Raw genomic sequence first — 17,381 nt, 5'->3', positions numbered from 1 at the left:
GAGCACGTCACTCTTCATCGATCCACCCTAGCAGGAGCCCACAACGTGCGACAAATGTGTTTTATAACCCTTTCCAGATATTATCCGTGAGTTGCAGTCTGTGGACAGGAACCCTATTTATAAGGAGGAAGGGGCTTTCGACCATATGCGCTGAACGTTTTTTTATATATAAGAAACCCTCCACATCCCTTGAGAAAGCCCTCGAACCACTTGGCAATGTTATTCTTGTAACGGGTTCATAGATCGCAAAGTGCAGAGACATGTCGGCAGTTCATGAAGAACGCTGATGGATTTCCAGTGAAACAGATAATTGGCAAATGACTAGATCGATTGTTTTTAACAACTTAATACCTGTCCAAGGTCATTGTTACATCCAACTTGGGATGGTGGACGGCAGGACCACAAATAGTTTTGAGATTCCGCCACACATCGCTTATAAAATAATAATTCTTGCATTTGATATAGCAGGTCATGACGTCCTTGAGATGCCACAAAGCGCATCACAGAATATACTGCAAAGTGAATTGACTGTATATTTTACGGGCGAAACGCGGCAGCCAATTGTCCCACAAATTCAACCGTGGATTGAGTCACCAAATTGTTATTTATTTTGAAGGTGTTATTACCCGTGGAAAAGCAATCCGCCAATCGACTAACCGTGTTTCTATTTACTGCTAGATAAACAGAGGCGTGGAGCGTGAGGAAACTTGCCTAACGTTTCGCCCTGACCGGGAAACGAACCCTGGTCCTCTCGCTTGTGAGGCGAGTGCTCCAACCGCTACGCTACGGGACTCCACAGAAAGTAATTAATTACAAGTTACGTCAACTTTGCCCCACCACATCTACCAGTCTTGTAGCCTGGACTGTGCTGACCCTATCACTCATCGGGCACTTTCTACGCTGATGGGTTCACCGTTGCATCAGCTGGGTGACCTTGGATCAGGGCTGACTGGGTTAGACTGGTAAGGAGAATGGCTTTGATTCTAAAAAGCGTGATCATTTCCAATGGAAAATACAACGGTGACTGTAAGCGCACAAAAAAGTTCCATCCACATAAAATCGACACCAAGTCCTTTGACTCTTGCCTTTCCCTGCAAGTGCGTCTTGAGGTCATAATTAAACTCAAACCTGCTGGTTATCAAAGCCAAATCTCATTTTCTCTCACAATTGGGTGCTACAATGCGATACTGCATTTAAGAGATTATGTGTGATAGTGTAATTTAATAGTACATTAAAGCAGTACGCATGATGTGTCACTAAGCATTACGCAGTCATAAATTTTGACGAGGGCATGTCTGCTTCCACATGAGAACCCAATCAGTTTCCCAATTAACATTTTGAATGGTAAAGACATCTGTTAGTTGGGCATCATTGGTTTGGGGAGCAATTTGTTTAAAAAATATTGAATTTCACATAATCTATCGTGTCCACATCACTGATGGATAGAGGTCAAGGAACTGGGAGTGAAAAACTGGGGGGGTGTTTTCATCGACCAAATACAATCGCCACACTTCACAGTGAATCCTGTGATGCGCTTTGAGATGTCTTCCTGACATGAAAGGCGCTCTATCAAATGTACAGATTATTGTTATTTATAAAATGCTATTTATAACAAACTATGCAGTTAAACGAGTGAAAAGGTGGCTGCACATTGAATCGGAATAGCCAAATAATCAGCACAATGGAGTTCAAAATAGGCTCATTGTAAACAACAAAATTATATTTATATAGCGTCCTTCACGTCGGAAGGACATCCCAAAGCCCTGGACAGTTAAGGGTTTGCACCCGAGCTGGGGATTGGAATCAAGAGGGGTGGGAGGTAATAATAATCCTTGTCTTCGATTTAGCGCCTTATCACATTGTTGAGACGTCTCAAAGCGCTTCACAAAATATACTGTAAAGTGAATTGACTGTGTATTTTGTGGGCGAAACGCGGCAGCCAATTGTGTACAGTAAAGTGTGACTATTGCAGGGAATACATTCTACACGGTACTGACCTGTGGGAATTGTGATCTGAATGGAGTACGCGTTGAAAGGAGATATATTTCTAGCTGCCTTTCCAAACTCCCATCATGTAGAGATACGGGTAAATTAATTTTATGAAAAATACATAGTTCCTCCTGTAAAGTACAGTATTATTCTCAGCAATGATTTGAGACCATCTTTCACTCATATTCTCAATTTCAACATGACTCCAGTAGCTCAGATCTTCTCAGAGTTTAAGCTCAGACTCGGGCTGATAAACATCAAACGAAAATCAATTTTTTTGTGAAGAGGAGTTTGCTGATCTTATGACATTTCCTAAAAAGAATCGAACGGATTGATCGAATCAAGATCTTGTAAGGTGCTCACAAGCACGCGCGCGCACACACACAGAAACGTCCTCAAGAAATAATCTGTTTAAAATATATTTTTAGTATCTCAAGTGTCCAGACAATCACCAGAACAACATAGTTCAAGACAAGTTTGCTTTAGGCTTCAGCTGCTTTGAAAGAGCAATTTAATTACATTATTAGAACGTCTCAAAGGCCTCCGTTAATCAAGACAGGCAAACAAAAAGATTTTATATAATATTCAGAAAATAATTACAAAAAGGCTGAACAGAACACGCTGCCCTGGCAGAACTAAAACCCTGGCATGTTGTGAAGACATTTCCAACTCTCTGCCGAACATATGCTCTTTGATTGAATTGTTGTTGCTGCTGTTACTGTTGCTGTTGCCGTGGTAATGGTGGTTTCGTCCTCCCCATATTGTCCCGATGTTTAGCTGAGCCGCTTTATTACTCTTGAAAGATGTTCCGTTCTTGAAATTGAAGATGAGAGCTTTATCGTTTGACTGGCGGAGTTAACCTCCTTTCCCCAGCAGGCTCTGAAACGAGGAGCGAAAACAAGACGTGAGAAACAAAAGGTACAGTCGAGTAGAAAGAGGTTTGATGTCGATATCAATCAAGTGTTTCTATTGTGCATCTGCATACACAATTTTGCAGCCTCTACTTATCCAGTGTACTCTGTGTGTGTCTCAGTTAAGTGTACAGATTTGTCGGTCTAATGAACTTTTTGCAGTGCTCATTAAGATGGCTACCACTGTTAAGAGAAGCTAAGCTTGCTTCAGGTCTCTGCTGAATGTTTTTCCTAAGATGATGGGTGGGTGATCTGCTTGTTCGTCGAGTGGAATTTTTTCCTTATTTCCATTTGAGAAATTCATACGTTTGGAAATACTGTATACCGGAAGGAAAAAAACATTTCCTTTCATATAACAGTAAGTTTACATTTACCTCCACCCTCTCAATATACTGCCCAGTAATTTCCTATCATTCTAAAAGGCGTTGAGGCTGAGATCAGCTAGTTCAGCACAGATTCAAGTCTACGATTTTCTGGTCCCCTGGACATAGATCTGCAATGGACTATCACACACTAGACCATTAGGGTAGTTGCTTGGCTACAGTCAATAAGAAAGGTTGAGGCCTGAAACTCAACCTTTCTCTGCACCTAAATCGTCCTGACCCAACTGTCCAGCGCCTTGGGACGTCCTCCCGACATGAAAGGCGCTCTGTAAATGAAAGCTTGTTGTTGTTGTTGTCCTCAATTAGCTGACTATCTGGTAACTGCGTTCGCATACCCATTATCCTTCACATAAACAACCCAGCAGCAATCTTTCATTTGCAGCAACAATCCATAGAACCAGAAGTGATACAAACCAATGCTAACCCAATCTGCCCTGTCTACCCAGCAGCATATGTGGCGTGAACCGGCTTACCTGTTTGGCATAGTTAATGCAGTGAACATACTGCTTGGCCAACGCAGAGCAGCTGAGGGTCTGCTGAGGGTTCTTCTGGTAGCAGCGAAGGATGCCCTCCTGGAGATCTGCACAGATGGGTCGTGACTCATATCTCCTGAAAGACGAGAGAAAGAGGAGGGATTGGGTTAGCGCGAACAAGAGGATTATCGCAGGTGGAAGAATAATAGGTCAAGCAGAGGTTTAACACAACCCATCCACCCACACACCCGCGTACACACGCACACCTCACCTCGAAATTCAACACGACTGCAACAGAAGGAACTTTGCAGCACGACACTTAACATTTCGCTTGAACGTCACCTTGGTATTCATTAAGCGTGTTTAGAATGTCAAGCCCTTTGAAACCTGAATTCTGTTCAAATCACAATGAACTGAATGCAACCCCCAGGTTCTGAGTGGGTGTGCACTCAAGTTAGTTTATAAGAGGGAAGATGTTAAACGGAACCGATGTACGCTAATCCTACTGCAGCTCAGCAATCAAATGAGAATCATCCCTTGAAACTCTTGCAGTAACTGTCACAATAGTTAATCCTTCTGCACGGACCGTACCGCCAAGAGATGGTGAACGATGGCCGTGAGGAATGGTGGTGGGGAAGAGGGAACACCTCAAGATTAAATGATAGCCCCTCCATAAATACATGATACCTAAGAGTGTTAAGGTACCAGCGATCTAGGGAATCGGACGGCAATTAGAACATGTGGCGGTTTTTCATTCGTGATTTCATTCGAACCCCATCTCTGTAACCGTTTCTCTGCGCATAAACCATCCTCAATTAGCTGACTATCTTGCAACTGCATTCACATACCCATTATCCTTCAAATAAGAAACCCAATATCTATTTTTCATTTGCGGTAACAATCCTTGGAACTAGAAAACCAACAGTAAATAGAGTGATACAGTTGCATGGAGTTGTATGGTTACATAGAGTGATATGTTTTGCCCACAAAATATAGTCAAGTCACTTTGCAATATATTCTGTGAAGCGCTTTGAGACGACTCGAAGATGTCGAGGGAACGTTGGACCCAACCAATGACAATCACCAGCTGTGTATTCCCGGATAGTATAAAATCCTTACTGAATCCTTAAGTGACTGAGGCAAGGTTTCTGGACCCATTTTAAGATACATAGTAGAAGGGGGTGGGGGTGGATATGATGGAAGGATGAGATCAAATGGGCTGAAAGACTGCAACGTGAGGACCAGTATGACGAGCTAGTGATTACCGGCTGAAAACAGCTGATGTGGGGAACATGAAACTGAGTGTGGAAACACGGAATGGTTTTCCACGACTGTTTGTGGGACGCTGCTGTGCGCAATAGACTGTCGCGCTTCGCCCACAAAGTACACAGTCGCTCCACTTCACAGTATATTCTGGGAAGCGCTTTGAGACGTCTCGAAGACGTGATAAGGCCCTACATCAAATGCGAGGATTATTATAATTTTGGTTTTCAGGAGGTCAGCCAACTGTATCCTAATGTGGCTGGGGTGCTGGTCAATGACCACATAGAAGCAGCTTGTTCTGTTGATGGCAAAGAAAGTGGTTTATAATAATAATAATAATCCTCGCATTTGAAATTGCGCTTTTCACGTCTTCTAGACATCTCAAAGTGCTTCACAGAATATGCTGTAAAGTGAAATGACCGTATATCTGTGGTATGTAGTTCACCTAAATACTAGATGCTCTCTAACCTGGGAAGTATAGCACTTAGAGACCATAGGTTGATTTAACGGAGAATTCCTATTGTGGACTTCAAATGAAGATTCCCTCGTGTGGGTAGAATTGATTGTAATGGAAGCCACTTTAAGCAATTTAACCAACGTTCTGGCCGATGTAATGGGACCCAATTTAAAACTTTGGTTTTCTGCTTTACTCCCAGTCAAAAAGGATTCGACATTACGCTGAATGTGTCGGGAATTCCAAACATTTCTGATATAATGTCAAATCTAAAAATATTCTTACGGCGAAATATTAGTATTTCTCTCACTCTGTACCCATTGAAAGGTTATATTCCACATAAGGCACTGTATCAAATGCAATGATTATATTATTATTCTTTATCTTTTCAATCTCTCATATATTTAAATTGCTCCTTTCACCATTGTCCCTAATTTGTTATAAAAGAATAATGGAATGAGTTGGGTATATTTGTTTATTTTTATGAATATTTTGGAATTAATGTCACGATCAGGAAACTGACCCGAGAGAGTGATGGCGTAAGGGAGCTCAATTGACCGTGATAAAGCTTTCGATTGCATGCAATTGTGAGCAATTTTAATGATAGTTGTCAAAAATAAAGATATACAGAGATTACAGAGCTATTCAGCCGGTTCATATCTATACCCTTGGACATTCCTCCAAGTCATTCCCCCCTCATCAGAACTTAACAACTAGAAATATTGGCTCCCCTTATTGCTCAGTTAGCGAATCCGCTGTCTTGTGTGAAACAGAGCCGCACGGATGCATCCAGCTAGCGAGGCTAGAATTAGGATCACTACATTGGCCTCAGTGTCTCTTCCCCTTATTCCTCTCTCTTGTCTCAACAAGTAGACAAAAAGGAGCCAAGGATCCCACTCCCGATTCTATTCAGCAATCCCTTGTGCAAAAATGTACATGTCTGAACCTCAGTTAGGACAAGATTCCTGACTTGGATCACACACCAAGAATTCCCACTTGCACAATGTACTGGAAGATGGTTGGTACCTGCAAAACGACACCCAAGCATGAACGAGCGCCTTCAGGACATGAACAGAGGAAGAAAAAAGATTTTAAAGATAATTATTTGTAATGCTTTGATTTTTAAATAGCAGTTCGGATGGCGACATAGCTCTTTAAAGTCTCATTGTTAAATACACGATAAATGGACAAATGCTAATGCGAGTTAATGCCTTTCAAACCTAATATATAGGAGGTTGAACTAAATGGCTTCAGGACAGCATTAACTGCAGATCTGGGCTTTGCAGTGCAGCTTTACTTCACTCAGTGTCAACAGCATTGTACAGCTGCAATTCTATGAATGAAAAAAATATATCGAGCTGATAGTCTTCATTGGACACTTCCAAAAGCATCATTTTAAAATATTCCGATCACTTACTTCTAGCAGAAGGATGTTTTACTGTAACTCAGAACCTGTTTGCCAGAAAACGGAGGGATTCCAATCCCTTAGGACATAACTCGACCATTAATAACGCGAGCATTTAAAGTCCAGAACCACTTCGCGTTTTAAATCCTAAACCAATCACTGTTAAAGCAGTCAGCGTATTCTCTTTGTCTGCAACCCTTCAGAAAGCTTGTTCTATTATTCAGACCCTCACCGGGAATGCAGACAAATATTGATCACTTCCCACTTGTTGTTCAGGAATGATGCATGCCTCTTAGTTGTGGGAAAACTGAGAATTAGATTTCTAGTATGGATTACTGTTTCATAACAAGTGACATGTTCTTACGGTGATTCCCCCTGCCCCCCCTTAAATTAAAGCGCTGCATTTCTGTTCCACACGCACGCAGGAAGGCACGCAAAGAAAGCAGCTTTGAATGTTTTGTGTTTGCACGAGTTTAGACATTCATTAGATTGTATGGAGAAGGTCAAAGCTGATTGCATTGGCACGAGCTATACCGCACACTGTACATGATTTGAAAGACATTAACCTTTACTTCTGCGTCAACAAAAGGAAAGAAACAGAATACAAAACAGTGGCATGGGAGTTGAAATTACTTTTGATGCTGCAATGCAGCTTCCCCGCCAAACCCCTCTTCCCCGCCTCCTCCCTCAGTTCTGGAACATGCTTAAGTTTGTTTCATTTGCACAAGACGCAGATAGGTTTACCGGCAAATTAAATCTCAGTTCAGCAATAAAAAATATGGACGATATAACGTGCGTCAAACTGTCAATCACCGAGATTATTCCCACCATCTCAAATAAATTAAAGGATTCTTTAAGCACTATGTGGAATATAGATGGATTAATAAGTGCCTGGGTGCGAGCAAAGGAGGCTATAATGTAATTGAACGATTCACACAATGCAAAAACTTCGCTGGTGCGGTTTATTGACATCATCTGAATCCGGAGATTAAATTATAGGTTTGCATTCAATTTTTTTCAAAAAAAAATAATATAATTTAGATCGCCTGAAAGAAAAAATGCGATTTACTACCATGGCTGTGCAGCGGGGGTTCGGGTCTAAAACGTCCACTGTAATTTCATTACCACATAATAATCGTGTCATGCAATTCACGGGCAGGTATAAATCGGAAAATTATTTTGCGTCACGGATCCTAAATCGCAGGCTTCACACGTGGGATTTATAATTATCAGACTGCCTGGATAGAAGCAACATGGACAGCTCCTGCAGGTTTGCAGGGTTTTGCACCTGCAACTCTGCTTTGCTATTTTACATTTAGTTTCGTTTTGCCCTGCCTCGCTCCCAGTTTCCTTGCTCCACACGCCTCTGTTTACCTAGCAGTGAGTAGGAACCTGGTTGTTAGTCGATTGGCAGATCGCTTTTCCCGGGGATAATAATCACTTAAAAAAAAATAAAAAAAACATTTGTTCACTCAATCCACGACCGTTTGTGGGACACTGTTGTGCGCAATTGGCTGCCGCGTTTCACCCACAAAATACACAAGTCAATTCACTCTACAGTATATTTTGTGAAGTGTTTTGAGACGTCTCAACAACGTGATAAGACGCTACATCAAATGCAAGGATTATTATTATTATTCAAACAGCCCTGCACCTTTCTTCAGCCAAGGATAATCACCAGACCTTTTCCCAAACCTCTGCTAATACTACATTGAGGGAGAGAAACTGCCTCTCATATGTGGAAAAATGCCTTACTTTCAGGGACAGGTTATACTAGCTTCAGGGGTCTCTGAAATGACATGCCCGACAATCCTTCCTTCATTACTGTGACTTAATGCCTTGCTTCTCTCCCCAGTCTTTGTGGACAATACATAATACGTCCTTGGTCACACCTGAAGCTCTTGGATCAATAAGCCTGTCAACTGTTCCATGTTTCTATAAATATTCTTGCATTTAAAATTTGTCAAATTATTGAAAATAGATATCGACAACTGATACACATCAGCGTGCTGCCCAAGCAAAATATCGCATTTTAACAATTAACACGAAATGTATCATCTGCTTTAGTGCTTTGCCTCTTAACACATGATCTGCTCATCGATCACAACCAAATTGCTCATAATAATATCTATCCTTGTGGTTTCTTCTGTACCCTCCCTTTAGTTGTCACATCCGGTCTTTGGACAGAAATTAATTAGCTTGTTTATTCTCTCATTGTCTCACGTAGCACTGGGCACAAACCAGAAACCACCACTGGCTTCGTCCAATTTTCCTTAAACTGAGCATTTGTGGAATCCTGTCGCCCAGTGGTTAGAGCACTCGCCTTGTAAACAAGAGACATGGGTTCGGTTCCCAGCAGGGTTAAACCTTGAGCAAGTTTCCTTACTCCACACCCCTGATAATAATCCCTCAAAGAAAAAAAAACACAATATAATTCGGTCACTCAACCCACGACTGTTTGTGGGACACTGCTGTGCGCAGTTGGCTGCATATTCTGTGAAGCGCTTCGAGACATCTGGAAGACGTGAAAAGTGCAATATCAAATGCAAGGATTATTATTATTATTATTTATTATTGATCCACTGCTTCCTTCCCGAGACCGATGGAGTAATCAGAATGCATAAACTGGAGCTGTGGGTAGCTTCGGTCTCACAGGTAGATTTAAGACACCTTTGAGACCTTCCGCTATATCAAAGGAAATCGCTACTGCTGTATATTACATCGAGTAAACCAACCAGCAAGAATTTGAACAGCTGGTTTTGAAGAGCATCTGATGCTGATGCAGGCTGCCTGCAAACTGCCGTCCCTTTGCTTTAATATGGGAGTGGAGTCCCATTGCTTTGTGGTTAGAGCTCTCGCCTCGCAAGCAAGAGGACCCAGGTTCGTTTCCCGGGTACTTATTCCACACGCCTCTGATACCTAGCAGTGAGTAGGAAACTGGTGGTCAGTCAATTGGCGGAACGCTTTCCGGGGGGGGATTAAGGCCTCAAAAAAATGTGGTCACTCAATCCACGTTTCGGCCAGAAAATACACAGTTAATCCACTTTACGGTATATTCTGTGAAGTTCTTTGAGACGTCTCAACGATGTGATAAGGCGCTATATCAAATAATAATAATAATCCTTGCATTTGATATAGCGCTTTTCACGTCGGGAGGACGTCCCAAAGCGCTTCACAGAACACACTGTAAAGTGAATTGACTGTATATTTGTGGGCGAACGCGGCAGCCAATTGCGCACAGCAATGTCCCACAAACATGCAAGGATTATTGTTATTAAAACAAATTTCTATCCTTTTTCCATCACATTTCTTCAGTATTGAGGTACTCAGTATGCAAGACTTTGTACCATCAAACAAAGCAAGCTAATATTTTCTGATGCTGTCCCTCAGAAACTAATGTAAACCACTTACTATAACACTGGAACAAAGAGGATGGGAAATCTAATACCAATTACTCTGCTATTAGTATTTCTAATGCTAAATAAATTAAATCATACCAGGATGAAAATGGATTACTTACAAAAAGACCTTCCAAACGATTTGTTCTGCTAGTTTCTAATACGATTAGTGGATTTGCAGGACAGCACTGAATGCTGTATTTTAAGATTTAATAGCACCTCCAGTAGTTACTAATGCTGTAATGTATAATTTCACTGAGGATGCCGGTTAAATCATATTGACAGGGTTTGCGAATGTTTAACATAAGTAAAGAACATTAATAGCAAAATAGCAGTGGAATAGCAAAAGTTCCAGAGGGGAGATACGGAGAATTTTTTTTCACACAGAGTTGTTGTGATCTGGAATGCACTGCTTGAAAGGAAGAAGATTCAATATAATAGCTTTGAAAACCGAATTGGATAGATACTTGAAAAGGAAAAAGTTTGAGGCTATGGGAAAAAAGCGGTGGAGTGGGACTAATTGTGGGACGCTGCTGAGTGTAATCGGCTGCCACGTTTCACGCACAAAATATACAGTCAATTCACTTTACAGTATATTCTGTGAAGCGCTTTGAAACGTCTCGAAGACGTGATAAGGAGCTAAATCAAATGCAAGGATTATTATATTATTATAACTGGATAGCTCTTTCAAAGAGCCGGCACAGGCCCAAAAAGGGTCGAATGGCCTCCTTCTGTGCTGTAAGAGTCCATGAAATGGTTTGGAGGCCAACTGCTCAAGAGAGCTGAGCGGGACAACACAGGACATCCCAAAAAAGCTACACTCCCTGTCTTAACTAAGCCACGGAGTTATCGGAGCACAGATCCGAGAGCACGGGCAAAGAGTTTTCAGCCCGAATGTTGAAAGCTGCAGGGAGAGAACGAAATCTGATCAAAAACCAAAGGAAAAGGGACCATTTCTTTTTAAGAGAAAAACGAAAGGGCGACTGATTGAATTCAAGTGACAAATCAGATCATAAGAGATTCTGGCGATTTACTGGATTTGCACAGCAGGTTAAATGTTGGGGCTTTTAAGATGACACATGACACTTTATTGAATCCAAGGACCTCATATGACCCCGAACCCTGGTGCACTTTAAAACTCCCAGGTTAGCTCAATAAATGCACAGAATCTTTCCAATTGCCAGCGGTATGAACGTGAAGACGGCATATAATTCACAAGGTTACTGCACGCACCACCAATAAACTGACAAGGGACTTATATAACAGTTATTTCCACGAGTGATAAAGTCTTCACATGACACTCGGTAATGTATCATTTATTGTAAGAGAGAGGGAGAGAAAGAGTCCATTATAACACGGTGTATGGCAGATAGCAAATAACTTAAAATCAATTTGGTTCTTTAACATTTTCACTAGGCAGTTAGCAATTTTGTGGGTGCAAAGAAATAAATGAGCTCTAACTTATTCAGCTTTCTCTCACCTCTGCAATTTCGCTTGCCTTGTCTAGACACCTTCAACGAGTCTCGGATTGACTATTTGAATGCCCTGCTCCTCCCTACACAAGCTGCGGACTATCCTCTCCAGTACCCAGCTTTTTCAGAGAAGGAAAATTAGCTTTCCGTTCCCCCATCCTGACTCAGCTCCGCTGGATCTCCAATCCCCCAGCTGAAGAAATTCAGGTTCAAATCCCTCCAGGCCTCACTATCTCTGAAACCTTACCACCCTGTACGCTCCCTCAATTCAGTGAACACTAGCCTTCATCATGTCCCCTACCCAAACCACTCCACCATCGGTAAGCAATCTATCAGCGAATCTGCCTCCACTCTCTGCAACTCTATCCTGGAGTCCCTCTCCCTTGCTCCTTCCGTCCCACTTCTAAAGCCCAGCTTAAAACCGCCCTATTCTTTTCCACTGTGTTTTCGGTCCCATTTTCCCTCCACACTCCTTAGCTCCCCCTACCCCCATCCTCCAAGCTCAAGCTGCCAGTCAGCTGTATAATACTACTACTATTAATAATAATAATCCTCGCATTGATATAGCACCTTATAACATTGTTGAGACGTCTCAAAGCACTTTTATATCGTAAAGTGGATTGACTGTGTATTTTGTGGGCAAAACGCAGCAGCCAATTGCGCACAGCCACGTCCCACAAACAGCCATGAAGCGAGTGACCAATTTTATTCATTTATTCTTTTAGAGGGATTATTACCCATTTAATACGATCCGCCAATCGACTAACAACCGGGTTCCTACTTACTACTAGGTAAACAGAGGCGTGTGGAGTAAGGAAACTTGCCCAAGGTTTCGCCCTCCGCAGGAATCACTTTGAGATGTTCTCCTGCCGTGAAAGGTATTATTTAAATGTAAATTGCTGCATATTTGCCTTTCCGAACCCTGGACCTGTGTTGTCTTGTCCTCCTACTTTGATTATACCCTGCTCGTTTGGTACATCTGAAAGTCAACAACTTATGTCTCTCTTCTTTAAACTGTAAGCCTCTGATTTATTCATCCATCCAATGAATTAGAGGCAGAAATCATCTTGTCCACAACACATATTTACACTGTCATTGTTTGAAAAATCAGCCAGTTGTTAGCGAGACACGGTTCTTCCAAACCATCTGCAGTTTAAAACGTTATAATTCTCCGCATCTGAATGGGAAACACAGCAAGGAGGTGGTAACAAAGATTATTAGCATCGGCGCTAACCCTGTACCTTCAATGGCAAAGCACTGGAGAGGCATATTGTTGCAATATTTTCTTGTCATCTCTGAAGCTACAACAAATCAACAGGGAGCCCAGGAGCAAGATTATTATCAACATAATTATTGTTATTGCTTGATTTTCTTATGGTTGCGCTGTGTAATGTCCACAGCAGACAGCGGGGCTGGCAATGAGAACTTTGCCGTGCAGCAGCCATTTCATAAATCAATGCTTAAACCAATACATGGCCACACTAATGCAGCCAGTGACAGTGAAAGTTAACACTGAACCTTGGCTGTATCAATCTTCATAAGCATGTCCATGAAATCACAACTAGCTCAACATTACAGCATGTCAGTCTCTAATGCATACAAAAGGACTGACCTGGTGGTGCCTTGATGAGGCTTTTTAAGTAGCCTGGTAAATGGGACTGGGGTGGGGTGGGAAGGAGGGAGAGAGGAGGGGGGGGGGTGGAATACACATGGCTACCACATCCAGCACTCTTTCAGTGATGAGGCCGAAAGGGAAAGAGAGTCAAATGCGAGCGCTAATGAATTTAAATCAAAGTTCTCGAATGCTGCTGCAGCAGCTGTGTATGCACAATGCTGTGTAATGAGGTTCTGATGATGTACTGGCATTCTGCTTTGATCACTTCATCATCCATAGTGCTCTGCTGGGAAAACCTGGGGCTGGTGGAATGACCTTGTCCCAGAGGATCTGCTAATGCTCAGACATGAACTATTAAGATACTTAGCGTGCAGCCCCCTATTTTGCAATGTATCTGACAGAGCGAGGTCAAGTCTGTTATTGGATAACGACCTCCTGGCTTTTTGTGCTGCCATTTACCATGTCTTGAGAGTCCTCGGGTGAGCAGAGAGAGAGAGAGAGAGAGAGAGGGGAGAGAAATTTACTTGTGTTTTTCAATAAAATTGTCACAACCTGGTTTGGGAACGTGTTCAGTCTGCTGAAGTCGTGAAGAATCTTACTGTCTGTAGCCGTTGAACATATTTTTCCCTGCCTGGGTGCGAGGAAAAGAGTCAAGCCATTCACTTCAAATGTGAACAGAGCTGCAGTTTGCCCATTGCCATTTCGAGCTCTCGTGCAATCATATTACTATGTAAAAAAAAACTATTAAAGGATAACTGCCATGAATACTCTGCCATGGAATATACAGTCAATTCACTTTACAGTATATTCTGTGAAGCGCTTTCAACGACGTGATGAGGCGCTACATCAAGTGCAAGGATTATTATTACTACAATTGAGAAACTGAAAGGTAACTTTTCTTCTCCGCTGCGTGTGCGTGTGTGAGCTCAACTAAGCAAACACGTTAAGAGTTATGATCTGCTGTTGAAATAAAACAGAATCACAACGCAGACATTTGCATCAGAGGTTCTTTACATCTCTACAAAAAGGAAAGCAGTCTTTCATTATCCCAATCTCTGAGATTTATGCACCACCCTTGTATTTTCTGGTAGCAGCAGCACTTTTGCTCTGTTGGTACACATAGAGAGGGAGTTAAATGTGGCTCTAAGTATACGCATGTGATGGACACTTCAAAGTGAAACAGACAAATAGTCCAGTCAAGGAGTTCAGATGTCAGCAAAACAGTGGCTACAGCTTCACATCAGATTTAATCCGAAAATGGCAGTGGAGAATTCAAGCAGTAAAACTTTAATACACACTGCTTCTCCCACCTGTGGACGCAGACAAGAGACATGACCAAAATCCTGGAGTCCGAAATTCCTTATGGTCATAGCCTTAACACCATTGTTTTCAAATGTAAGATGGTGCAGAATTTAGGTAAATTCTTAAATTTTGCCTTAATTTGAAAGCTAGATTTTCTTAGTTCTTTTATTCATATTTTAAGGAATTTTAAGGAACGTAATAGCTTAAACGCGAAATACATTTCCTTGCTGAACCGGCATTGCTGAAGCATTTGCTGTATTAAGCAAAAAAATCAATAATAATTATTTGTTCACTAAATCCACGACTGTTTGCGGGACGCTGCTGTGCGCAATTGGCTGCCGCGTTTTGCCCACAAAATATACAGTCAATCCACTTTACAGCATATTCTATGAAGAGCTTTGAGACGGCTCGAAGACGTGATAAGGCGCTGTATCAAATGGGAGGATTATTATTATTAAGGCAGGAAAGTCTGTGACTTGCAGTTGGTACCCCAGAACAACTTCAATCTTAGGCTCAGCTGCAAGTGCTTGTCAGAGCTGCTTAATGTTTTAATCTCGTTGCTAAAAAAAAATTCAACTGCACAGCCAGCGAGCTTGAAGTCTATCACCTAAAGCTAGAGGTTTGGAATACAGCTTGAAACTCATTTACCGGTATCGATTACCATTTGTAATATGTTGCAGTTTCCCTTTAATGTTTTTGCTATGGTGGCCATGCTTGCTTTCTTTCATGTGGAGCCTCTCCAATATAGTTTAAATTCGAAAGTAGTGATGAATGACAAAAGGCTTCGCCGAGTGTACAACATGGGACCTGCAGTTACTGAATGATGAGATAGTATGCGTTATTATCAGTTTTATGTTTCCCCTGACTAGATCATGGGAAGATTTGCTGTCTGCAACACAGCTACTTTCAAAGGAACCCACTGTTTGATGACAGTAAGTCCCGTACACCAGTTGACTCTTAGTCTAGTTTATCAGAGTGTCTTCAAACGCACCATAATTCTAAAACCTAACAATAATAATCGCATTAAATTTCCAAAAAATATATCCGACATCATGGATTAGGAATCATTCAATGGCCAATCGACTAACAGCCGGGTTCTTGCTTACTGCTAGGTAAACAGAGGCGCACGGAGTAAGGTAATCTTGCCTGAGGTTTCGCTCTGCCCAGGAATCAAACCTGGGTCCTCTCGCTTGTTAGGCAAGTGCTCTAACCGATATGCTGCAGGACTCCACGATGCACACGTTAATATTAGTTCAGTAAATTGCATCTTCTGAAACAGAATCATGAGTATGGTGCGAAGCTCTGGGTGATTCAGGGCAATGTTTCCTACAAAACCTCTAAATATGCTTTATTTTCTAACCTAATAGTAACCATTTCTCCAATTACTGTACAGGAAAAATAGGATAACAACCTAGAATCTAATCAGTTTCTAAAAGCTGACATCCTCACCTTCCTTCCGCACAATCACATTCTACCCTGGATTCATTGCCCTCTGTACATTTTGTTTCATTTAGGGAATACAAGCATTTTGATCTTGTATTATGGCCTGCAATCTACCAGTATTTGGAAGAAAATCTGTGCATTAATGTTACCAGCATTTCAAAATAATTTTTTAATAACATTTGTGTGCCGAGCGAGAGAGAGAATGAAAAGCATAACTTTCTCAATTGCTGCATTCTGTCTCGATCTCTTTAAGTGGAAGGTTTGGAGACAGCAATACAGAACAGTCAAGGCAGCAGAGAATGGTTAACATCTAGGTACGATTTCTCACTCAGCTAAATTGCCAATCTCAGCCAGACTGTTAATGGAGGATCTCAGCAGAGTTCAGGCGTCGGGAGCAGGGTAATACTGTGCTAGACTTGTATGCCCCCCAGGTAGACGATGAGAGCATTCTTGCTCACAGGAGTGGGTCTTTCTGCCCTGCGCTATTTGGCCACTCGAAGTTTCATGCCACAGTGGAGGATCCATCAATGAAAGATGAATAAGAAAGAACTCTCGGAACATAAGATCCATCCAGTCAACAAAAAAAAACATGTGAGGAAAGTAGACTGACAAATATTGCAGCCTGCTGGTAACAATAAATAAATAAATATAATAATAATTTGTCACTCAATCCCCGACTATTTGTGGGACACTGCTGGGCACAACTGGCTGCCCACAAAATATACAGTCAATTCTCTTTACAGTATATTCTGTGAAGCGCTTTGAGATGTTTCAGAGACGTTATAAGGAGCTATGTTAAATGCAAGGATTATTATAACAAGAATTCAGAATAGAATCACCAACTTTGCTGTCTTCCCAAGCTGTTTCTTAAATAGTCCTAGCCTTTACCGTTCTATCTGATATCCCATTCCAGTTATTTGATTCTCGGCTGCATCTCCTACTGATCACGAGTGTTGTTCTGGTTTTGTGACTTTGCGTTTGTCGAAAACCTGCTTTCACAGGTCTATTCGTTCTAGTTCTAACGTATTCTTGGCAGAGTCCAGCTTAAATTTCACTGACCTTCTTCTGTGCTGTAAATTTCTTTTGTTCTATGCCTCCTTACTCAGGTGACATTAAGCATTCCTCTGGTCACTGCTCATTCCATGCAATCTGTACTCTCCACTACATGCCACCACATACACTCTCTTGATCTCACAGCAAGCAAGCACTGAATGATAAACTACACAGTCCTTTTATTTCTTCACCTCTGGGACCTAGACTTGAACCATGGAAA

At 41.7% G+C, this 17,381-nt stretch overlaps 1 protein-coding gene across 2 annotated transcripts in view; it reads right to left on the bottom strand.

Annotated features, from left to right (window-relative positions):
- Positions 1-2,395: 2,395 nt before the first annotated feature.
- The window catches only part of chchd3a (coiled-coil-helix-coiled-coil-helix domain containing 3a), a 142,793-nt gene continuing 127,807 nt past the window's right edge, over positions 2,396-17,381 (bottom strand). The window contains exons 8-9 of one of the 2 annotated variants that reach the window (XM_007890831.2): positions 3,757-3,892; positions 2,396-2,868 (exon numbers count right to left, since the gene is read on the bottom strand). In XM_007890831.2, coding sequence (XP_007889022.2) covers positions 2,845-2,868; positions 3,757-3,892 — 160 coding nt within the window. In that variant the 3' untranslated portion in view covers positions 2,396-2,844. 2 annotated transcript variants of the gene reach the window in all.

Source organism: Callorhinchus milii, unplaced genomic scaffold, assembly GCF_018977255.1.
Source record: "Callorhinchus milii isolate IMCB2004 unplaced genomic scaffold, IMCB_Cmil_1.0 Scaffold5, whole genome shotgun sequence".
Lineage (NCBI taxonomy): Eukaryota > Metazoa > Chordata > Chondrichthyes > Chimaeriformes > Callorhinchidae > Callorhinchus > Callorhinchus milii.
The sequence above is the reverse complement of the archived record's forward strand: the minus strand, read 5'-3'. Positions and strand labels throughout refer to the sequence as shown.